The sequence below is a fragment of the Heterocephalus glaber genome, unplaced genomic scaffold, assembly GCF_053883595.1.
Source record: "Heterocephalus glaber isolate CG9 unplaced genomic scaffold, H.glaber_assembly_v1.0 deba00001588, whole genome shotgun sequence".
Lineage (NCBI taxonomy): Eukaryota > Metazoa > Chordata > Mammalia > Rodentia > Bathyergidae > Heterocephalus > Heterocephalus glaber.
Genome location: NW_028258366.1, coordinates 612,317 through 636,858, shown reverse-complemented (window position 1 = coordinate 636,858; position 24,542 = coordinate 612,317). Strand labels below are relative to the sequence as shown.

The 24,542-nt window shown below is 37.9% G+C and overlaps 1 protein-coding gene and 1 pseudogene across 9 annotated transcripts in view; one reads left to right on the top strand and one right to left on the bottom strand.

The window, feature by feature from the left end:
- LOC110346568 (uncharacterized) overlaps positions 1 to 24,542 on the top strand; it is a 123,560-nt gene that overhangs the window by 9,008 nt on the left and 90,010 nt on the right. Inside the window, exons 4-7 of one of the 9 annotated variants that reach the window (XM_087193415.1) lie at positions 16,110 to 16,232; positions 17,082 to 17,170; positions 19,178 to 19,402; positions 19,985 to 20,844. The exons of 6 other annotated variants lie outside the window; for them this stretch is intronic. In XM_087193415.1, coding sequence (XP_087049541.1) covers positions 16,110 to 16,155 — 46 coding nt within the window. In that variant the 3' untranslated portion in view covers positions 16,156 to 16,232; positions 17,082 to 17,170; positions 19,178 to 19,402; positions 19,985 to 20,844. Of the gene's footprint in view, positions 1 to 16,109; positions 17,171 to 19,177; positions 19,403 to 19,984; positions 20,845 to 24,542 lie in introns of those variants that run through there. 2 more of the 9 variants (XM_087193414.1, XM_087193413.1) reach the window with 2 other exon arrangements.
- Positions 3,908 to 12,432, bottom strand: LOC147823359 (ubiquitin-conjugating enzyme E2 G1 pseudogene; annotated as a pseudogene).

Below are 24,542 nucleotides of genomic sequence, written 5' to 3'. Positions count from 1 at the left end.
AATGTTTATCATGGGGTAATAGTTCCTTGTTCTCATGAATACACTTGTTTTTTTTGGTACGGAGGATCAAGCTTGGGACCTTGTGTGTTTAAAGAAGGTGGAGGAACTACTGAGCTAAATCCCCAACCCAATAGCTCATTGTTCTCAATAAAATGGGTAAACCTTATTAGAATCAGTTACGCAACTATTTCAAAATACGTGTCTACAAACACATGCATTTTCCCCACCTGCACCTTCCCATCGATCTATGGGCACTTGGAAGCTCTAGGAAATCAGGGATGAAGGCAAGGTGTAATAATACACACAAAAGCATTCCCAGTGATTCTGATCCGAACTCTTAAGTCATTGGCAAACTTCATTGCATGTTGGAATCACCCAGGGTAACGTTAAAATACTCCTTGGACCAAATTGTACCCTGTGGCACTTAATCAGAATGTCTTGAAGTAAAATTCAGGACAGCTTTTTTCTTTTCTTTTTTTTTTGCTTAAATTCTTTTATTAGTACTTTTTTTTTTTCTTTTTGGTACCGGGGATCGAACTCGGGTCCTTGCGCATGTGCAGCAGGCAGAGAAACCAATAAGCTAAATCTCCGGCCCTATTGGTACATTTTAAATATACAATACATTTACATTTATCATTGGATGCTTGTACCTGTACATGATGTATCTTGGTTCTTATTTTTTCCCCATTCCCCGGCCCTCCCTTCACCCCCTCCACCCTTCCCTATTTACAAAGACTTTTTTTCCACTTCTTCCTTTTCTCCTAATTTTTCCTTTCCCTTTCCTTTCCCCTTCCCCTTCCCCTCCACTTCCTCTACCCCTTCGTACCTTTTCTTGGTATTTCAAATAATCAGTTATTCATTTTAAGCATTTCAATCCTTATTTACCCTTTCAGTTTCTCACACTAGAGAAACTATTTTGTTTTTTGGGTACTGGGGCTCGAACTCAGGTCCTTGTGCTTGTGAGGCAGGTGATGAAACCACTGACCTAAATCTCCGACCCGAAACTATTTGGTATTTACTCGTGTGTCTGATTTATTTCACTTAAGAGTATGTCCTCAATATGCATCCATTTAGCTAAAAATGTCTCTAGTTTCTCCTTCTTTATGGCTGAGTAGTACTCCATTTTATAAAAAAAACCACATCTTCTTTATCCGATTTCCAGTTAATGGGCACTTGAGCTGTTTCCAAGCTTTCACTATTGCAAACTGTGCTGCTGTAAACAGGGGTGCACATATATCACTGTGGTATGATTCTTTTAATTCTTTGGGGAAGATCCCCAGCAGGGGAATAGCTGGGTCAAATGGGACCTCTAGTCCTAGTTCTTTGAGGTATCTCCATACTGATTTCCACAGTGGTTGCACCAGTCTGCACTCCCACCAGCAATGGAGAAGGGTTCCTTTCTCCCCACACCCCCGCCACATTTATTATTGGTTGATTTCTTGATAGCAGCCATTCTTTCAGGGGTGAGTTGGAATCTCAGTGTTGTTTTCATCTGCATCTCTCAAATGACCAGTGATGTTGATCATTTTTTCATATGTTTATTTGCTGCTTTTACTTCTTTGTCTGAGAAATGATTGTACATTTCAGATGCCCATTTTTGAATTGGATCTTTGAATTTGAGGGGGTCTTATTTTTTTCCATTCTTTATGTATTCTACATGGTAGTCCTTTGTCTGAGGTACTGCTGCTAAAAATTTTTTCCCACATTGTAGGTTGTCTGTTAGCTCTGTTGGTGGTTTCTCTTGCAGTGCAGAAGCTTTTCATAAGATGAGATCCCAGTTATTGATTCTTTGTGCTAGTTCCCATGCTGCTGAGGTTTTGTTCATAAAGTCTTTTCCTACGCCAATGTCTTCGAGAGTTGTATCTAATTTATCTTCCAGCAAGTTTAGTGTTTCTATTTTAGTATTTAGATCTTTCATCCACTTCAATCTTAGTTTAGTGCATGGTGATAGAAACGGATCTAGTTTTAATCTTTGGCAGGTTGAACTCCAGTTTTTCCAACACCATTTATTAAAGAGGCTATCTTTCCTCCAGTGAGGGTGTTTGTCTCCTTTGTCAAAGATGAGATGGCTGAGTGTGTCTGGAGCTGTTTCTGCATCTTCTAATCTATTGCACTGATCCTCAGGTCTGTTTCTTTGCCAGTACCATGCTGTTTTTATCACAGTAGCTTTGCAGTGTAGTTTCAAGTTGGGGATTGTGATAGCCCCTGCCATGTCTCTGTTGCCCCAAATTGCTTTTGCTTTTCTAGGTCTCTTCTGGTTCTAAATGAATTTTTGGATTGTTTTCTCTAGTTCTGTGAAATACATTGTTGGAATTTCAGTCAGCATTCTGTTAAATCTATATAGCAGTTTTTTAAGTATGGCCATTTTCACTATATTGGTTCTTCCTACCCAGGAGCAAGGGATGTCTTTCCATTTTCTTGTATCCTCTTCGATCTCGTTTTTCAGAGTGCTGTAGTTTTCATTGTAGAGGTCTTTTGCATCCTTTGTTAGATTGATTCCTAGATATTTCATTTTTTTGGATGCTATTGTAAAAGGAATTGGTTCCCTAATTTTTCTCTCAGTGAGTCTCCTATTCGTGTATAAGAAGGCTATTGATTTTTGAGTGTTGACCTTGTATTCAGCTACTCTACTGGGTCTGGCAATTAAGTCTAGAAGTCTTTTGGCAGAATTTTTTGGGTCTTCTATGTAGAGTATCATGTTGTCAGCAAATAGTGACAGTTTAACTTCTTCCTTTCCTATCTTTATTTCTTTTCTTTCTTTCTCTTGTCTAATTGCTGTGGCTAATGTTTCCAGAACTATATTGAACAGGAGTGGTGATAGTGGACATCCTTGTCTTGTTCCTGATTTTAGTGTGAAAGTTTTCAATTTTTGACCATTTAATGTGATGTTGGCTGTTGGTTTTTCATAGATAGCCTTAATCAGGTTGAGATAAATACCTTGTATTCCAGTTTACTGTAGGGTGTTTATCATGAATGGGTGCTGGATTTTGTCGAATGCCTTTTCTGCATCTATTGAGATGGTCGTATGTTTTTTGTCTTTGACTCTGTTAATATGGTGTATTACATTTATTGATTTACCTATGTTGAAGCATCCCTGCATCCCTGGCATAAATCCAACTTGGCCAGGGTGTGTATGATCTTCTTGATGCCCCTCTGTATTCTGTTTGTCAGTATCTTGTTGAGGATTTTTGCATCTGTGTTCATTAGGGAGATTGGCCTGTAGTTCTCTTTTTGGATTGGGTCTTTCCCTGGTTTTGGAATCAAAGTAACACTTGCTTCCAGGAATGAATTTGGAAGCCTTGCTTGCCTTTCAGTTTCCTTGATGAGCCTTAAAGAGTAATGGTGATAGTTCTCCTTCAAATGCCTTGTAGAATTCAGCAGTGAAGCCATCAGGACCTGGGCTTTTCTTTTTTGGTAAAATTTTTATTACATTTTCAGTTTCACTCATTGCAATTGGGATGTTAGATTTCTATGTTGTCTTCATTTAACTTTGGCAATTCGTATGTATCTAAGGATCTGTCCATTTCTTCTGTGTTTTCCATTTTTTTGGCGTAGAGGTTCTCGAAGTAGGTATTGATGATCCTCTGGATTTCTGTAGGATCTGTTGTGAGCTCACCTTTTTCATTCTTTTATTTTTTTTATTGGAAACAATTGTATTTTGGAAGAACTCACTACATAAGGTGGTAGAATTCCAAAATCAAATTACATGAAAATATACATCACAATTTCTTTATACAATAGGTGAGGAAAAATCTGCAGTGGAGAAGAATAGAGGCAAAGAAATATGAAGGACTAAGAAGGGTATGAGGGCAAATAGCATTTTTAATAGCAAACCCAGAAGTACAAAGCCAGTAGCTATGCATGCTTTATTTATCCAGCCTTAATATTGGGCAATTGTGGGCAAAAATAAAACCAAATAAGAATTTGGTACTGTTTGGGGTAAATTTCAGTAAGCTGAATTAAAAACCAACAGTTGTTTTTTTTTTTCAGTTCCTGGGGCTAATGACTGGGCTCAAGAGCTCTCAATGGCCAAAAAATGTTATTGCTACATCCAATCCAAGGGCGCAACTAGAATACAAAAAGGACAAAAGCACCTAGTGATGACCACTCCTCTGGCGTCATCATTAAAAATCAAGTAACTGCTTATTAACTGTTTGAGTATTTGAACTAAATGACTTAACTTTCTGGCAGGTAGAAGAGACAAAAGCAAAAGAGAGTGTGTCAAAACAAAGAAGATAGAAAAGTTTAGTAAGTGAAAGGAGTTTAATGAAGCCTTAATGGTTCAAAGGAAATTTAAATGGAAACTTTTAATCCTAATTGCTTTTCATCTCACATGCTTTAAGGAGTCTTTTAAAACTGATAAACAATGAATAAGGAAAGAGAACCTGCTAAAATCTTTTAGAATTTACCGGATTCTTCGTCTGCTACAAGAAAGCATTATTTGGTACAAGGTGTGTATGTGGCTGTACATGAACAGTATATATATTATCCGGATCATGTTGTGCTATGTACAGGTCTTTATAGTTCTTCCTGAAGGTTAAAACAGTTCATTAGAGGGGCCGGGGATTTAGCTCAGTGGTTCTGGTGCCTGCCTCGCAAGCACAAGGTCCTGAGTTTGAGCCCCGGTACCAAAAAACAAACCAAAAAACAGTTCACTAGAATTCAGAATGCATAATCATCTGAAAGTTGGCACTTGTTAGGCTCTTGTCAGCATTGATGACTGGCATGTTTTATTGCAGCCCAGTTCCAGCCAGTGTTTGCCAACTTGTTACAACAGAAGTCCAGCAATAGGTGGGTAGAGTGCAGGAAAACAGTGCCATGTTTCTCAGTTGGAGACCCTGAAATAAGTGACATTTCTAGCTGCTGAATAAATGTCACTCCAAAGCAGTTTCTTGGCTTTTTCTTACACAGCAGGCAACTTTCCCTTTAAATTCTCCATTTCTGTCTTCCCTCCATTCTTTCACAGCATCCACATTAGCAGGTGAGTCGCCATTAGGGTCCGCCAGCGTGGAAATGACACTAATCATGATGGTTTCCACAGTGTGTGTAGGGAGCCAGCATTCCTCCAGTTTTTCATAACCATATTTATCCTCACCAGGTTCATGAAGAATAGAAATGCAAACATCCCCATTTTTATCGACATTGGGGTGCCAGATTTCTGTAATGAATTTCATTTTAGGAGGCTGGAGGGGATAGGGGATTATCTTTTGGGAAAGTGAGATGAGCCTTAAAAACACCACCTTCATAAAGTGTATCAGGAGGACCAATAATAAGGACTTCCCACCTGTAGAGATATTGTCATCTATTAAACCTGCTGAAAAGCCTTCTACTGGATTTTTGTTGAGTTCTGTGATCCCAGTACTTGAGAGCCTGAGGCAAGAGGATCCCTGCAATTTCAAGGCCAGCCTGAACAGCAGAGAGAGGAGAGAGGGAAGAGAGAGAGGGAGAGAGGGAGGGAGGGAGGGAGAGGGAGGGAGGGGGACAGGGAGAGAGAAGGAGGGAGGACCTTTTTCATTCTTAATTGCATGGATTTGAGCTTTTTCTGATAAGGTTGGTTAAAGGTTTATCAATTTTATTTATTCTTTCTTAAAAACCAACTCTTTGATACATTGATTTTTTTTTTTATCATTCTCTGAGTCTCCATTGCATTGATTTCTGCTCTGATCTTTATAATTTCCTGTCTTGTAAGAGCTTCGGATTTGTTATAATCTTCTTTTTATAGGAGCTTGAGGTTCTGCATTAGGTTCTTTATTGGAGTTCTCTCTTGTTTTCCTGATATGGCCATTGACTATTATGAATTTCCTGCACAGAACTGCTTTCATTGTGTCCCATAGATTCCTTTATGTTGCACTGGCATTATCACTTACTTGTAGAAACTGTCTAATTTCTTCTTTAATTTCCTCTGTGACCCATTGGTTTTTCAGGAGGGTGTTATTCAATTTCCATGTGTTTGTAGGGGTTTTGCAGTTTCTTATGTTATTGATCTTCAATTTTATTGCACTCTGGTCTGATAATATACAGGGGGTGACTTCAGTTCTTTTACATTTACTTAGACATGTCCTATGCAGTAGCATGTGGTCTGTTTTGGAGAATGACCCATGTTCAGCTGAAAAGAATGGGTATTCTGATTTTGTGGGGTGGAACACTCTGTATACATCTATTAAGTCCATTTGTTCAGTAGATTGGTTCAGTTCTAGAATTTCATTGTTCACTTTTTGTCTAGATGATCTGTCTATTTGTGATGGTGGAGTATTGAGGTCCCCCACTACAGTTGTATTAGTGCTTATGTGGTCTTTCATGTCCATTAATATTTGTTTTGCATAGTTGGGGGCATTCATATTTGGTGCACATATATTTAGGATTGTCATCTCTTCCTCTTGGATTGTCCCCTTCACAAAGATGTAGTGACCATCTTTGTCTCTCTTAATTAGCTTTGGTTTGAAATCTGCTGTGTCCCTAAATGAAGATTGCTACCCCTGTTTTTTTCCAGGTTCCTGTCACATGGGGAACTGTTTTCCATCCTTTTACTTTCAGTCTGTGAATTTCTTTTTGAGTTAGGTGTGTTTCTTGTATACAGCATATTGTTGGATTTTACTTCTTAATCCATTCTGGTAGTCTATTTCTTTATTTTTTTTGTATTAAATTCTTTTGTTGGTACACTGTAGATATACAATATAATTACATTTCTCATTGGCAATTGTACCTTTATATAATGCATCTTGGTTCTTATTGTTTCCCCATTCCTAGCCCTCCCTTCACGCCCTCCACCCTTCCCTATTTACAAAGACCTTATTTCCATTTTTCCCATTTCTCATCATTTTTTCCTTTCCCTTCTTTCCTTTCCCCTGTGCATCCCACTACCCCTACCCCTACCCCTTTGGACCTTTTATTCCTATTTTACATTACTGATTATTCATTCTAAACATTGGTACATTTTAGGTATACAATATAATGACATTCATCATTGGAAATTTGCACCTTTACATAGTCTCTCTTGGTTCTTGTTTTTCGCCCTTGCCCAGCCCTCCCTTCAACCTCTCCAGCCCTCCCTATTTACAAAAATTTTGTTCCTAGTTTTCCATTTTCTCATATTAATCCCATTCCCTTCTATCCTTTCCCTTAGCCCTCCCACTTCCTTCCCCATTGCCCCTTTTCTTCCTATTTCACATGACCTATTATACAGTTAGTCCTTATTTACACTTTCAGTTTCTCACACCAGAGAAACTATTTGGTATTTACACATCTGTGTCCTATTTATTTCACTTAAGAGTATTGCCTCAATGTGCATCCACTTAGCTATAAATGTCTCTAATTTCTCATTTTTTATGGCTGAGTAGTACTCCATTTTATAAAAAAACCCACATTTTCTTTATCCAGCCTCCAGTTGATGGGCATTTGGGCTGTTTCCAAGTATTAGCTATTAGAAACTGCACTGCTATGAACATGGGTGCACATATATCACTGTGGTATGATTCTTTTAATTCTTTGGGGAAGATCCCCAGCAGTGGAATAGCGGGGTCAAATGGGATTTCCAGTCCTAGTTCTTTGAGGTATCTCCATACTGATTTCCACAGTGCTTGCACCAGTCTACACTCCCACCAGCAGTGGAGCAGGGTTCCTCTTTCCCCACAGCCCCGCCAGCATTTGTTATTGGTTGATTTCATGATAGCAGCCATTCTTTCTCGAGTGAAGTGGAATCTCAGCATTGTTTTCATTTGCATCTCTCAAATGACCAGTGACGTTGAACATTTTTTCATATATTTATTTGCTATTTCTATTTCTTTATCTGAGAAATGTCTGTTCATTTCAGATGCCCATTTCTGGATTGGGTCTTTAAATTTGGGAGGTCTGATCTTTTTAAGTTCTTTATAGATTCAAGATAGTAGACCTTTGTCTGAGGAAGAGCAGGTGAAGATTTTTTCCCACATTGTGGATTGTCTCTTCACAGTGCTGGTGGTTTCTCTTGCTGTGCAGAAGCTTTTTAATAAGAAGAGATCCCATTTGTTGATTGTTTGTGCTAGTTCATGGGCAACTGAGGTTTTCTTCATAAAATCTTTTCCTACACCAATGTCCTCAAGGGTTCTACCTAACCTCTGTTCCAACTGGGTTCAGAGCTTCTATTTTAATATTTAGATCTTTAATCCATTTTGATTTTAGTTTACTGCATGGTGAGAGATACAGGTCTCATTTTAATCTTTGGCAAGTTGAAGCCCAATTTTTCCAGCACCATTTGTTAAAGAGGCTATCTTTCCTCCAGTGAGGGTGTTTGGCTCCTTTGTCGAAGATGAGATGGCTGAGTGTGTCTGGTGTTGTTTCTGCATCTTCTAATCTGTTCCACTGGTCCTCAAGCCTGTTTCTTTGCCAGTGTCATGCTGTTTTTATCACAGTAGCTTTGTAGTAGAGTTGCAGGTTGGGGATTGTGATAACCCCTGCCATGTCTCTGTTACCTAGAATTGCTTTTGCTATTCTGGGTCTCTTCTTGTTCCAAATGAATTTTTGGATTGTTTTCTCAAGGTCTATGAAGTATGCTGCTGGGATCTCAATTGGAATTGCATTAAATCTATATAGCAGTTTTGGAAGTATGGCCATTTTCACTCTATTAATCCTTCCTACCCAGGAGCAGGGGATGTCTGTCCATTTTCGGATATCATCTTCAATCTCTCTTTTCAGAGTGCCACAGTTTTCAGAGAAAGGTCTTTGATTTCTTTCGTTAGGATGATTCCTAGGTATTTCAGTTTTTTGGATGCTATTGTGAAAGGAATTATTTGCGCTATTTCTCTCTCAGTGAGTCTGTCATTGGTGTAGAGGAAAGCTATTGATTTTTGTGTGTTGACCTTTTAACCAGCTACTTGACTGAATTTGGTTATTAAGTCTAGAAGACTTTTGGTGGAGTTCTTGGGGTCTTCTATATAGAGTATCATGTCATCTGCAAATAATGACAATTTGACTTCTTCATTTCCTATCTTTATTCCTTTTATTTCTTTCTCTTGTCTAATTGCCATGGCTAATGTTTCCAGAACTATATTGAACAAGAGTGGTGATAGTGGACATCCTTGTCTTGTTCCTGATTTTAGTGTGAGAGATTTCAGTTTTTGACCATTTAGTATGATATTAGCTGTTGGTTTTTCATAGATGGCTTCTATCAGTTTGAGGTAGAGACCATCTATTCCAGTTTTTTGTAGGGTTTTTATCATAAATGCATGTTGGATTTTGTCAAATGCTTTTTCTGCGTCTATGGAGATAATCATATGGTTTTTGTCCTTGGCTCTATTGATATAGTGTATTACATTAATTGATTTTCGTATATTGAATCATCCCTGCATCCCTGGGATGAATCCCACTTGATCAGGGTGTATGATCTTCTTGATGATCTTCTGCATTCTGTTTGCCATTATCTTATTAAGGATTTTTGCATCTATGTTCATTAGTGAGATTGGCCTATAGTTCTCTTTTTCAGTTGGGTCTTTCTCTGCTTTGGGGATCAAGGTGATGCTTGCTTCCAGGAATGAATTTGGGAGTATTGCTTCCCTTTCAATTTCATTGAAGAGTTTAAACAGTAGTGGCAGCAGTTCCTCTCTAAATGTCTTGTAGAATTCAGCAGTGAAGCCATCAGGGCCCGGGCATTTCTTAGGTGATAAGTTTTTAATTACGTTTTCAATTTCATTGGTTGATATTGGGTTGTTCAGAATTTTTAGGTCTTCTTCATTCAACTTTGGTAATTCATATGTATCTAGGAATCTGTCCATTTCTTCTGTGTTGTCCATCTTATTGGCGTATAGGTTCTGGAAGTAGGTATTGATGATCCTCTGGATTTCTGCTGGGTCTGTTGTAGTTTCACCCTTTTCATTCCTAATTGCATGAATTTGGGCCTTTTCTTTCCTTTTTCTGACAAGGTTGACTAAAGGTTTATCAATTTTGTTGATTCTTTCAAAGAACCAACTGGGCTTCATTGATTTTTTGTATCATTCTCTTAGTCTCCATTGCATTGATTTCTCCTCTGATCTTTATAATTTCTTCCCTTGTATGAGCTTTGGGGTTGTCCTGCTCTTCTTTTTCTAGAAGCTTGAGGTTCAGCATCAGGTTGTTTAATTGGGCTCATTCTGTTTTCCTAATATGTGTATTCAGTGCTATGAATTTCCCTCGTAAGACTGCTTTCATTGTGTCCCATAGATTCCGATATGTTGTATTGTCATTGTCATTTAATTGAAGGAGCTGTCTGATTTCTTCTTTAATTTCCTCTGTGACCCATTGGTTATTCAGAAGTGTGTTGTTCAATTTCCATGTGTTTATGAAATTTTTTGAGTTTCTTTTGCTATGGATCTCCAAATTCATCGCACTATGGTCTGATAATATACAGGGGATAACTTCAGTTCCTTTGCACTTACTTAAACATGTTCTATGTGTGAGTATGTGGCCTATTTTTGAGAATGACCCATGTGCAGCTGAGAAGAATGTGTATTCTGATTTTGTGGGGTGGAAGACTCTGTAAACATCTGTTAAGTTCATTTGTTCAAGAGTTCAATTGAGTTCTAGTATTTCATTACTTATTTTTAGTCTAGTTGATCTATCTATTTGTGACAGTGGGGTGTTGAGGTCCCCCACTACAATTGTATTAGTGCATATATGGCTTTTCATGTCCGTTAGTATTTGTTTTATATAGTTGGGTACACTAGTGTTTGGTGCATAGATATATTATGGTTGTCATCTCTTCCTCTTGGATTCTTCCTTTTACAAGGATGTAGTGTCCTTCTTCATCTCTCTTAATTAATGTTGGTTTGAAATCTACTTGATCTGCCAAGAGGATAGCTACTCCTGCTTTTTTTCAGGTTTCTGTCATATGCAGTATTGTTTTCCACCCTTTAACTTTCAGTCTATGAGTTTCCTTTTGAATGAAGTGTGTTTCTTGTATGCAGCATATTGTTGGACTTTGCTTCTTGACCCACTCTGCCAGTGTATTTCTTTTGATTGGTGAATTGAGACCATTAACGTTGGTGGTTATAACTGAAACGTATTGACTTGTCATTGCCATGACTTTTTCTTTTTGTTGAGTTCTCCCCTTTTACATTTAATTTCTTGTCATGTCAGATGGGTTCATTCTGCTTTGCTTCCTGGGGTTGTGATCCTCAATGTCTGTTCCTAGGCTATTGTGTAAAATTCTTTGGAGTGCTGGTTTGGTATTCACGAAGTTCCTAAGGTGCTCCTTGTCATGAAAGTATCTTATTTCACCATCAATTTTGAAAGATAATTTTGCAGGGTACATCAACCTGGGTTTGAGATTATTTTCCTTTTGGGCTTGAAACACATCACTCCAAGCTCATCTTGCCTTGATAGTTTGCACTGAGAAGTCTGCTGTGATTCTGATGGGCTTTCCTTTGTATGTGATTTGTTTCTTTTCTCTCACTGCTTGTAGAATTTTGTTCTTCTGTTGGGTTTCTGAAATCTTAACAATTATATGTCTGTGTGTAGTTTTTTTTGATCAAGGCTAGTTGGAGTCCTATATGCCTCGCTTATCTGTATGTCAAATTGTTTTCCCCTGCTTGGGAAATTTTCTGCCATTACTTCTGTGAAGAGTTTTCTTATGTCATCTGCACTGTCTCCTCTTTCTTCATTGACTCCAATCAGTCTTATGTTATTTTTCTTTGCATCATCTAGCAGCTGCTGGATTGATTTCTCTTGGTCCCTTACAAATTTAAAGAATTTTTTCTTTTCCTGGTCACTAATTGCAATCTTATCTTCCAAATCTGAAATTCTGTCTTCACTTTGGCTCATTCTGCTATGTAGACTTTCAATGGAGTTTTTCATCTCCTGGGAATCTGTTTGCATCTGTTTTATGGATTCCATTTGTTTCCTGTGTTGGGATTCCATCATGTTCCTCAGCTCCTCTACTTTTTTATCTGTGTCCTCTCTAGATTTATTAATCATGTCTTGCACTATGGGCAAAATTTTTGCTGTTATGTGAGAAATTATTTCTGATTTCATTTTTTCCAAATCCTCTTTCATTACTAGTTCAGTGAGTCCAGGTGGTTGAGTATCAGAGTGTTCCATCTCATTTCCCTTTGGGTTTGCTGTAGGTGATCTGGAATTCCAGTTCTGAGGCTTGTTTACCTGTCTTCTCATTTTGACAGGGGTCGGGGAGGGGGGTATTCCTGGCACCCAGGCAGCTCACCTCCTCTGTGCTGGGAGCCACAGCATGCCCACCCAGAAGCATCCTCTCAGCTGGGAGCCATGGCACACCTACCCAGAATCGTCCTCCTGGCTGGGAGCCGTGGCGCGCCAACCCGGAAGTCTCCTCTGGCCTGGAAGGCATGGCATGCTGACCCAGAAGTCTCTTCTGGCCTGGGAGCCGAGGCACGCCTACCCAGAAGTGTCCTCTGGGCTGATAGCCGTGGCATGCCGACCCGGAGGCCTCCTCTGTGCTGGGAGCAGCAGCATGCCCACCTAGAAATGTCCCCTAAGTTGGGAGCTGCAGCACACCTTGTGAGGACCCTTTTTGCACAGGTAGATTTTGCCAACCTTATGGTGTTTTATATGTGAATCCAGGATTTTGCAAGTATTTCTGTGTTGTTTGGTAGAACAGGTAGTTCTTTCACCTCCCCCTTGCCCTGTTCTTGATAGGAGAAAGTGTGGAGTCAAAAGAAATCTCCTCCAGTGCTGTGAGACCCAACTTAGCAAAATGAGTACCATGTTGAGAACATTCTCCTCCATTTTGCAAATATGGAACTTCCAACTGCACTCTTTCTCTCCGGAGAAAACCCCACCCCTAACTGATAAACAGAAACTGTGTTTCAGGTGTTCTGCAACAAACAGTTACCCAGGGGAATGGGAGGAACTAACTGTCCTTATCCTGGCTTCTGTGACCAGCTTCTGCAACAATCTGTAACCCAAGGGAATGGGAGGAGGGACTTTTTCTGTGGTTTTTTTCTTTAAATATGCAGTCCTCATTTCAGTTGGGGCCTTTGTCCTCTGACTTGGTTGGAGTGTACATGGGTCCCGGCTGGAAAATAAAGTTCTCCAATAAGATCCCAGGACTGTGTCATGCTTTGAGAGTTCATCACTAATCTAATTCGGGGATGAGGTCCAACAATGCTAGCCATGCTGGGCAACCTTGGGAATGTCACACTAACTGGATCTGACAGGGTGATAATACCTCCCTCACAGACTTGTGAAGATTATGTGACAAAATGCTTGGAGGTTTTCACACACACGAAGTCCTTGCCTTATATTAACTATCATAAACCCATAACATTTCTTTTAAATTTTCCTGTGTATGTTGGGAGGTATAAAAATGGCCCACTGTTTTTGTTTTTCATTGCTTCGTGGCTATTATGATCAGTTTTAGGACCTGGGAAGAACTCTTCGAACAGTTTTTCTTCTTGGATACATGAACTGCTATAGAAACATTCCTTGTCCTCATGTGGTTTTGGAATCGTAAGACTAAGACCAAATTCAAGAGATGGTACCAACACTTAGGTCTGATTGTTTGACAGGAGATGAGGAACAAAGAGTAAGTTTGTACTATTTCATTAAGTTTTTGCAATAATGAAGTTTGAATTTAGGCTTAGGGTTGCAGGTAGCTACAGGAAGAATAAAAATGAAATGACCTTCACAATACTAGTAAATTACAAATGTAATATTGTCTCAGTTCTTCTTCAAGAATCTTCTTGAAGGCCAGGGATTTAGCTCAGTGGTTCTGCCACCTGCCGCATAACCATAAGGTCCCAAGTTTGATGCTGGTACCAAAAAAAAAAAAAGAATCTTCCTGAAGATGACCCATTAGAGACTTTAGAAAACTATCAGAATAGTTCTTCCATTTTGGAGAGTGATTGTATAAAGCCACAAGCTATGTTCTCTTTTAAGTATTATCTTGTTGTAAAAGAGATTTTGAATATGAGAGGTAGTTGGAAATGTAAGGACCCAGATTTTTAAGATTAGTATAGAGTGGCAATAGCCATAATATAGTAGTACTGGGTGAACTGTTAGGATACTATTAAGATAAATTAAAATGTTGATTATTTGGGAATATCCTTTTGGGAAGAAGACATGAAAATAATGATACTGTAAAGAACATAGCACCCAGATTCTGAAGTTTATTCATACACTATTAAATGATTTTGTACTTCTTTCTTTTCATTTATCTATTAGAGATAAGTTTAGATTTCTTTTCTTCCTTTAGAGATTCTTGGAATATTTTAAATCACCAAATTGCGTTTGGATTTGGGGCTCAATTACTTATCAAATTTTAACTTTAGTTTCCTTACCTGTGGAATGAGAATAACACCACCAAGTGTGTTAATACCTCTATAAATCTGAAAGGAATGAAAATGCATACTGCAAACTATCCTGCAGTCTTTTTACTATGCATTTAAAAACTCTTTCATGTAAGAATTTCAAGGTCTAGTGAAACTGTAGAAAAAAGACATTCTAAGAGTTAGTCTATTGAATTTTTGTACTCATTAACTCTGTCAGTTTCTTTTAAAACTTATATCTCTGACACTTCCATAACTAATGAAGTTATTCACTTAAATGACTAATGAAGTTACTTTAGTGGTAGGAAATTGTGATGCTATTGAAAACACAGCAGGAGAAGTGGAAGGAACAACTCCAGAAGAAGTCACTGAACACTCAGGTAATTCTTTTGTTATTTTAATACATAAGTTGTGAGGCTTTCAGAACTGTTGGAAGCTTCCTATTTTCTTATGCTGAATTACGTTTTGATCAGCTAATTTTTCCACACCATCATGCCTTTTTGTGTGCTTTAAAAAAAATTTAGAACAGATCTTTTTCCGCAAAGTGACATAATAGTTCTGTTCTGTTTCTGTTGTGGAAGGCAAAGTCTTGCTAAATTGCCCAGGCTGTCTTTAAACTTGAGAACTTCCAGCCTGTAATCCCAGCAGTTCCAGAGGCTGAGGCACAAAGATTTTTTTTTTTTGTACCAGGGATGAGGCACAAAGATTTTAAGACCTGTCTTGACTTTTTTAAATGCTAACTATAGCTGAGAAAGCCAGAACAGGTCATGTGCATTAGTTACTTTTCTCTCCTGGCTGAGACAAAATACCCAATGCCCTAAGTTAGAAGGGAAGGGGTTTATTTGTTTTAAAGTTTGTAGAAGTTTTAGTCCTTAATCCGCTGGCTCCAAGACAGGAATGGCAAACAGGCATCGCAGAGGAGAAACAACATGGTGCACACAAGGTAGAAAGGCAACAAGGGAGAGGTTTAACAGCAGTCTGCCCCTTTTATTTTAGACACCGGGATTAGGGCAGTGCCAAACTAATCTGTCACGTGTAGTGATTTAGTAATCATATGTCCTTAATCCCAGCATCACACATTCCAAATTCAACTACCTCTGAAAAAGAAAGTCCCACCTCACCCACAAGAGGCTTTGGGGGGACATCTAAACACAAGCCATAACATTCCACCCCCAAAGACTCATGCATATCCCTTTAGGCAAAAAAGCATCTAGTCCATCTCTAAGAGTTGCCACAGTCCTAATAGTTTCAGCATTGCTGAAAAGTCCAAGTCCAAGGGCTCCTCTGAGATTTAAAGCAAACTCTTAGTTGGAAGCCCCTGTACAAATGAAAAGAGAGTTAAACACTTCCAACATTCAATGGCACAAGACAGACATTTCCATTCCAAAAGTTATAAATGGGGATACAAAGGAATGGGACAAAGCAAGTCCTAAATCCAGCAGGGCAAACATCAAATCACAAAGTTCCACTTCCAGCATCGGAGGCAATCTGTAGCAAGTTGTGAACTTGAAAAGGCTTGGGTGGCCCTACCCCTATGGTACTTCCTGTTGTTGTAGCTCCCATGGATTCCCTCCTGGGCTGGTTCTGCTCCTTCCTTGAATCTTTCCTCAGACGATCAACGCTCCTGGCTTCTCCAAACTTCTGGGGTCTCCACTGCACCCTTGGCTTCACGCTCACAGCTTCACACCCTGCCCTCTCAGGGCACACTGCCGGCCTCCCAGGCCTTCTCAGACCTGGGTGGAAGCCTTCCTCACTCCACCACTCTTGGGTTTTGCAGGTGCCTAAAACCAGAACCATGTGGGTGATGCCAAGGTCTGCAGCCAGCTGGAGCAGTAGCCAGGCTTCCTTCTCTCTTGGCTGTAGGGTGCCTGGATCGATCCTGAGGAACTTCCCTAGGCCACCACTGTAAGACCGAGGGCCTTACCAAACTCTCCAAGGAGCTGACTAATGAAGCACACCCAGGAATCCCAGCGGTGCCTTCAGAATGTAAGACCAAGAGCCTTACCAAACGCTCCGAGGAGCTGACTACAGCGAAGAACACCCAGGAAGGAACACACCGGACAAGTTGGGAAACAGACCTTTATTAGTCTGGCCAGACAGCACTCCCAAAGCAAAATAGCTTAGAGAGGCAACTGGCTCAGAATCCGAGGCTGTTTTTATAGGGGGTTGAGGGGGAAGTTAACATATAGAATTAAAGAAAAGGGGACAAAGGTTAGTGGTCAACTGTCACATATTGATGGTCAGCAGACATTGGCAGCTTGTTCTAACAATTGTGGTGCCCGGAATATCAGTTCCGGGCAAACAAAGAGTTGAGTAGTTTACTCTGGGACTTTAGGTCTGTTACAGATTTTTATCTAGCGTCCCAAAACTAACAAGCATCTTTATCCATTAACTCACATTTAATCACAATGGGGCTGGAGAAAAGGAACAAAGGTTAGGCAGTCCCACAACCACCATTTTGGAACAACTTCCCTAGGCCACTGCCATTCTGGAACATGGTGCTCTGAGGTTTCTCCTCAAAGCAAAATCTTTCACCTTTATAAGTCTGAGACTGCAAAGGCTGGAGTCCTGCTATTTCCTGTGATGCTCTCAGGCCATCTTTTCTATTCTGTTCCATCTCAGTAATCAAGATCTCCCCTGCTCTATCTTTGCTGTCCACAGCTTTACTGAAGCTTCCTTTCTGGCTCTGCTCAAAATGTTTTATATGGAAATGTAGGTTACATGGAAATGTCTCTTATTCCTTAGCAAATAAAGTACAGTAGACATATAAAAAGTTTTTCATATTTACACCCTTCCTCCCTTCATTCCATGTCTCCAGCTTTTACTGTTGTGTAGCTGTTTTCAGGGAAAGATGCAGTGAGCTTCAGGACACAGAAAAGATTCTGGCTCAGATTGGAAGGGGAGAGGCAAGAATTCAAAGAAGAGTAAGTATCAAAAATCACTTGATACAAAGGTACTTTGTGTATTAATCAGTATTGTAGCCAGTATACCTCCTGTCACATGAGAGTTAATTTTTTAATGTAAAGAAAATGTGAGTTTAACCACTTACCAATCCAATTATTTAAATACAGGATGACCAACAATTGCAGTTTTTCATTAATTTTTTCTAAGATAATATAACAGGAAATATAAAAATGACAAGTATGAGTGTATCTCATGCAAACAAAAATTGACTAGTTCAAATGACACCTGCCTGAGCAATACTTGGGATTGCCAGTCTGTCAACAAATACACTGCCCAACTGACCCTTGGGGTAAACTGTTAAGTGGTTAACATTAAAAATTTCTTCAAATAAAAATATTCAAAATTGTAACTGTTGTCAGTATCATTAACCTGCATCTTTAATTTACTATGTCAGAGGGATTAGGATTACCTTCTGAAGCATGATCAGAAAGTTTGAGTCTGTACTTCTTCTTCTTCTTTTTTTTTTTTTTTGGTACAGGGGATCGAACTCGGGTCCTTGCGCTTGTGAGGCAGGCGGCGGAGCCACTGAGCTAAATCCCCGGCCCTGTACTTCTTTTTATAATAATAATGAAGACTATAAAATCTTACAGAACAAAGGTTATATAATGCAGTTGAGGTTATCTGGATAGAATATCTGACTTGTAATTATATTTAGTTATAATTATAATTATAATAAAACTGAGTTTAAAATAGATTGTTTAGGGGCCGGGGATTTCTATAGAGAAAAATTTTCTTTACGTTCAGGCACCTGCACATCAGAATCCTGTATCTGAATTATTTTTAAATAGCTGAATGTACGAAGACATTATTTTTTGTAGTGGTTTAATGCTAGGCTTTTCATATTTCTGGTGTCTGTTTCCATCAAAAGATCTTCATTTCTAATAAGGTAAAATTACAATTCAGAAAAGTTTAACTCTGATGGAGTGTTCCTTTCTTCTGTATTTCACTACCTTTGAACTTGTAACTTCAGCCTGTATTCTGTAGGATGATGAAAATGTAGACTCTCTAGTTTGTGATATACAGGGTTCAACAAAGTTTAAATATCTTAATTTTTGTAGTAAGATCTCTTGGTATAGTTAGAGTATAATATCACAGTACACTGCAGTATTTTCATATTTGACCACTGGAAAAAAAGTTTTTCAGAAGACAAAACACAATATAAACATATAGGTAAATGAGTGATAGATTTAGTTGCCGTAAAATCTGTATCTTTGTAAATAAAAAGAATTTAGTTAATAAGGAATAATGATTTTTACAGGCTGTAACAGGAGGTAGTGTCACTTACCATACAATACCGTGATATAAAACTGAGTTACTTCTGAAGATATTCAGGCACAAAAAGAAATCCTAACATGCTTAGCCCCGTGGTGAAAACTGGGGCATAGTCCTCACCCAGGATTCAAACTTTAGCATGTCTGTAGCACATTGGTGGTATGTATGCCACAACACACTTGAGCAGGGAGAGGGAATTTTCAGTTGTTCATTACCACCTGTCTGTGAGTTACTATCAGTATTTCTCAGCTTAGTGTGTTGTGTCCTATGAAGTATTTGTAAATGACTGTGTTGTGCTGTCTGTGTAGAGGGTTCACTTATTACAAGGAGAAAAACCACTTTCACCCTGTCAGGATCAAAGCTGCCAGCCGACAGTGACACGGGTGGATTAGTGTTTGCTGTAATACTGAAGTTCTAGTTGATTATGACCCTCAAATACTTGTATTATTGATTTTCTAAAATTTTTGGTTATAAATAGCATGGACTTCTCAGGCACAAACAGTAAGTTAGAAGAATTACATATATAAGATATTCACATTTGTTGTTGTAATTCCTAAAACAAAGGGAAGTATTTACGAAGAGTGCACACTAGTATGGTTTTAAAGAATGAGGTAAAAACATGAAGTAGTCTTTTTTTAATCATGATATGGATTGTATATGACAATAAATTCCTTTTGCTTGTCTTTAATGTATAGGGATATATGACGGGCTTTATGTTATCTCCTAAAACATACCTGTGTTTAAAAGTTCAAATCGTGGCAACTTGAGATGGAAAATACAAGTTTATTACATACATTTATATTTATAACTCAAAAATGCCAAAGGAGATGTAATACTTTACTTATATTGACTGAAAGAGAAAACATGGAACTAGAAAGAAAGGAGAAGCCAGAGAAACAGAAACAAGGCCAAAGCCTTCAGTAAGTATCATGAACACATGCAGACATACAGATTGTTAAATTTCACATTTTCATTTTGAGAATACTACCTGGGTATTGATGGCAGGCTTTTTTGCTTTGTTTTTATGAATAACAGAGTTGAGTCAGTTAAAGTAAAATTTTAACTTGATTGCATTAAGAAAATAATGTTATACTGAAAGTTCCCGAAAATCTGGGGAGGTGTATGTCATGCATACTAAGAGTGCACCCTTCTCTTGGGACCACAAGTCATAATTTTAGAATAATTTAAGAAATATTAGGCAAACAGTGGATTGCAACCTTTACTATTGCCTTCTAAGCTTTGACTTATTGTCCCAGTGACATCTTAGCAAGGTGAAGGCAAGCATTTTGTTGTTTGTTTGTTTTGGTAATGGGGATCAATCTCTGGTCCTTGCCCTTGCACAGCAGGCAGCGAAACCACTGAGCTAAATCCCCGGCCCGAAGGCAAGCGTTTTAAGGAGAAAAAGTTACCTTTTATTGTTATAGTGCTGTAATGTGTTTGTGACTATAGTTCATGTTTATATTAGTCTCGTCATGAAAAGTAATCTTTCTACTTGTTTGTAGACACAGAAGCATATAATGAATGGAGCACCCGATGATCAAGGAAGAAAAAAGAAGATGAAAAGATGAATGCATATTTGTTTCATAATCACTAATGGGTGTCATAAAATGTACTGTACATTGCTCGATTGTCATGACATTGAAAGGGATCAAGTTCACCTGTTCATTGTGATATATTATGTAGTTCCCCTTTTCAAAATGCAACAGTTCTGAATTTTTTTATCATTAACACTTGAAGTAATAAAATAGGCTTCATTTATTAATAAATGTTTCATTTGATTCATTTTTTCTTATAGTTCCACTTGTGAAGATTGTGACTTTTGTTTATCAGGTATCATTTCTACACTTCTGAGGGTTAAAAATGAGCAAACAAGTAAAAAATGGCAAATAACATTTGTCCCTTCAGTCTTCATTAGTTGTGTAATTGTTTTAATTCACATTGCCTTTGCAGAAATTTGGGTGTTTTCTTTGTGTGCTGTTGAGTCTCATCTGGAAAGATTATGTAAATTAAATTCTCTTCAATTATTATAGAATAGGGGAAAAGGGAAGACAAACTGTCTACATACATTTTCAATGTGCTTTCTGTTTCTGTGATTGGTTCTGAAAGGAATATGCCCTATTCTGTTGGAAGAACGGCCTTTTGGTTGTATAGGCAAAAACATTTACTATGTTCTGATTCTTTAAGGTGTTGTACCACTTTGTAAAAAGAACATTTTTAAGTATGTGAGAAATATTTTGACAAATGACCTTCTGAAGCAGCCAAAATTGAGAATGATAATGTCAGAACTAAAGTGATTTTTTTCTTTCTTTTTATAAAATTAATTTTATTGGTACATTTTATGTATACAATATGACATTCATCATTGGATATTTGTACCTTTATGTAATCTATCTTCATTCTTACTTTTTTCCCCATTCTCCCGCCCTCCCTTTAACCCCTCCTCTTCTTCCTATTTATAAGACTTTGCTACCATTTCTTTCATTTTCTCATATTAATCCCATTCCCTTCTTTCCTTTCCCTTACTCCTTTCACTTCTCCTTCCCCTTTTCCCCTTTTCTTCCTATTTCACATTATCTGTTATACCTTTTTTAGTCCTTATTTACACTTTCAGTTTCTCACACCAGAGAGACTGTTTGGTATTTACACATGTGTTCTATTTATTTCACTTAAGAGCATCATCTCAGTGTGCATCTATTTAGCTATAAATGTCTCTAATTTCTCATTCTTTATGGCTGAGTAATACTCCATTTTATTTTTTAAAAACCAACATTTTCTTTAGTGTCCAGTTGATGGACAATTGGGCTGTTTCCAAGTTGTAGCTATTACAAACTGTGCTGCTATGAACATGGGTGCACATATATCACTGTGCTGTGATTCTTTTAATTCTTTGGGGAAGATACCCAGCAGGGAAATAGCTGGGTCAAATGGGACTTCCAGTCGTAGTTCTTTGAGGTATCTCCATACTGATTTCCACAGTGCTTGCACCAGTCTACACTCCCACCAGCAGTGGAGCAGGGTTCCTCTTTCCCTACAGCCCCACCAGCATTTGTTATTGGTTGATTTCGTGATAGCAGCCATTCTTTTGGGGGTGAAGTGAAATCTCAGCCTTGTTTTCATTTGCATTTCTTGAATGACCAGTGATGTTGAACATTTATTCATATGTTTATTTGCTGTTTCTACTTCTTTGTCTGAGGAATGTCTATTCATTTCAGATGCCCATTTTTGGATTGGGTCTTTAAATTTGGGAGGTTTGATTCTTTTAAGTTCTTTATTCTAGATACTAGATCTTTTTCTGAGGAAGAGCAGGTGAAATTTTTTCTGACATTGTGGGTTGTCTTTTCATGCTGTTGGTGGTTTCTCTTGCTGTGCAGAAGCTTTTTAATAAGAAGAGATAAGAAGAGATCCCACTTGTTGATTGTTTGTGCTACTTCATGGGCAACTGAAGTTTTGTTCATAAAATCTTTTCCTACACCAGTGTCTTCAAGAGTTCTACCTAACCTCTGTTCCAGCTGGTTTAGTGTTTCTGTTTTAATATTTACATCTTTAATCCATTTTGATTTAGTGCATGGTGAGAGATATAGGTCTAGTTTTAATCTTTATAAGTTGAAACCCAATTTTTCCAGCACCATTTATGAAAGAGGCTATTTTTCCACCAGTGAAGGTATTTGGCTCCTTTGTCAAATGTGAGGTGCCTGAGTGTCTCTGGGGTTGTTTCTGCATCTTCTAATCTGTTCCACAGATCCTTGGGTCTGTTTAATGGCCAGTACCATGCTGTTTTTATCACAGTGGCTTTGTAGTATAGTTTCAAGTTGGGAATTGTGATTCCCCCTGCCATATCTCTGTTGCCTAGAATTGCTTTTGCTATTCTAGGTCATTTCTGGTTCGAAATGAATTTTGGGGTTGTTTTCTCAAGGTCTGTGAAGTATGCTGCTGGAATTTCAGCTGAGATAGCATTGAATCTATATAGCAGTTTTGGAAGTATGGCCATTTTCAATATGTTGATTCTTTCTACCCAGGAGCAAGGGATGTCTTTCCATTTTCTGATAACGTCTTCAATCTCTCTTTTCAGAATGCTATAGTTTTCAGAGAAGAGGTCTTTGATTTCTTTTGTTAGGTTGATTCCTAGTTATTTCAGTTTCTTGGATGCTATTGTGAAAGCAATTGTTTACCCTATTTTTCTCTCAGTTTGTGGTTCGTGTACAGGAAAGCTATTGATTTTTGTGTGTTGACCTTATTTTGGGTGTTGACCAGGCACTTTATTGAATTTGGTTATTAAGTCTAGAATACTTTTGGTGGAGTTCTTTTTTTTCATTAAATTTATTGATACATTTTAGGTATAAAATACAGTTACATTCATCATTGGGATCTTGTACCTTTACATGATGTATCTTGGTTCTTATTTTTTCCCCTTCCCCTGCCCTCTCTTCACCCCCTCCACCATTCTCTATTTGCAAAGACTTTGTTTCCATTTATTTTCCTTTTCCCATATTTTTTCTTTTCCCTTCTTTCATTCCCCTACCACTCCTACTTCCCCTACTCCTTTAGACCTTTTCTTCCTATTAAACAATATCAATTATACATTTTTTAAATTAAAATATCAAAATTTAAAAAATATATATCAAAATTTAGAGGACAGTACCACACATTTTACAGAATTTAAAAGGATATAGGAAGCATATTACAAAAATCCTTTTTGAAATAAATTTGATAACTTCTAAGAAGTATCTTGGAAGACAAATTAATGAAACTGACTCTGGAGGAAATATAAAATTTGAATAGCACCTATTAAAGTAAATATATTCCTAGCTTGAAATCCTAACCATATGACAGCAACAGGCTCATATACATTTTAACTGATGAATTATGTCAAACATTTAAAGCAGAAAAAAGAAGGAACACTTCTCCCCTCATTTTAGGAAATCAACATTGTGCTAATCCTAAAACTGGATAAAGATAATAGAAGAAAAAAGTATGAACATAGATAAAAATTTGTTTAACAAAACAAACTATTAGAAGTCAGATCTGGCAGTATGTAGAAAGTGGTTTTAATATAGGGATGGCAGTGTTGGTTCAGCTTTGGAAGATCAACCCCCATAAGTCATTATTTTAACAGAAGAAAGGAAAACCATATGATCCTGTCAGTAGTTGCAGAAAAAGTATTGGATTAAATTTACAGCTATTCATGGTAAAAACTATCAGGAAACTAGAAGTAGAACAGAACCTTCTCAATGGATAAGACATGTACACCATACTTCAGCAAAAATGCCTTATATGAATGGAAAAGATACAATGCTTTCTCCCTATGGTGGGGAACAAGGGCATATATGCTTACTCTTCATCTGTCCATTAATCTTTGAAACAGCCCCAAACCAAAATAATCTGACAATAAAAAGAAACAATTAGGATAGGATTGGCAAGGTATAAGCAAAATCTATATGTAGATGAAATGATCATCTCCAGAGAAAATACTAAGAAATCCCTAGGAGCCCCTGGAACTTGTATTTGAATTTAGCAGGATTAGAAAACACAAAGTATATATAAAAATTCAGGTCTATGTCTACTTGCTATAAATGAAGAATTGGATATTGAAATTTAAAAGTTATGTAGGAGTACAAAGGACCTAGAAAAGTAAAAAAAAGAAAAAAAACAGTGTTGGAAAACATTTATTACCTAGTTTTTTTTTTTTGGTACCAGGGATCAAACTGAGGACCTTGCTCTTGCAAGGCAGGCCGCAGAACCACTGAGCTTAAATCCCAGGCCCTTATTACCTAGTTTTAAGACTTCCTCTAAAGCTATAGTAATCAAGGCAGTGTTGGCATAAGGAAAGACATAGAGATCATTGGAATAAAACAGAAAATAAGGAAAGAACCACACATACATGGTCCACTGAGTTTTGCAAGATTATTTAACATTAATATTTTATAGAACATAAACTCAACTCAAGAGCAGAGGAAAAGATAGTGTTTTCAGCAAATGGTACTAGAACACCTGTTATCTGTATGTAAAAAATTAACCTCAACCCTTTATTTCCATACATAAAGATAACTTGAAAGTATCTAT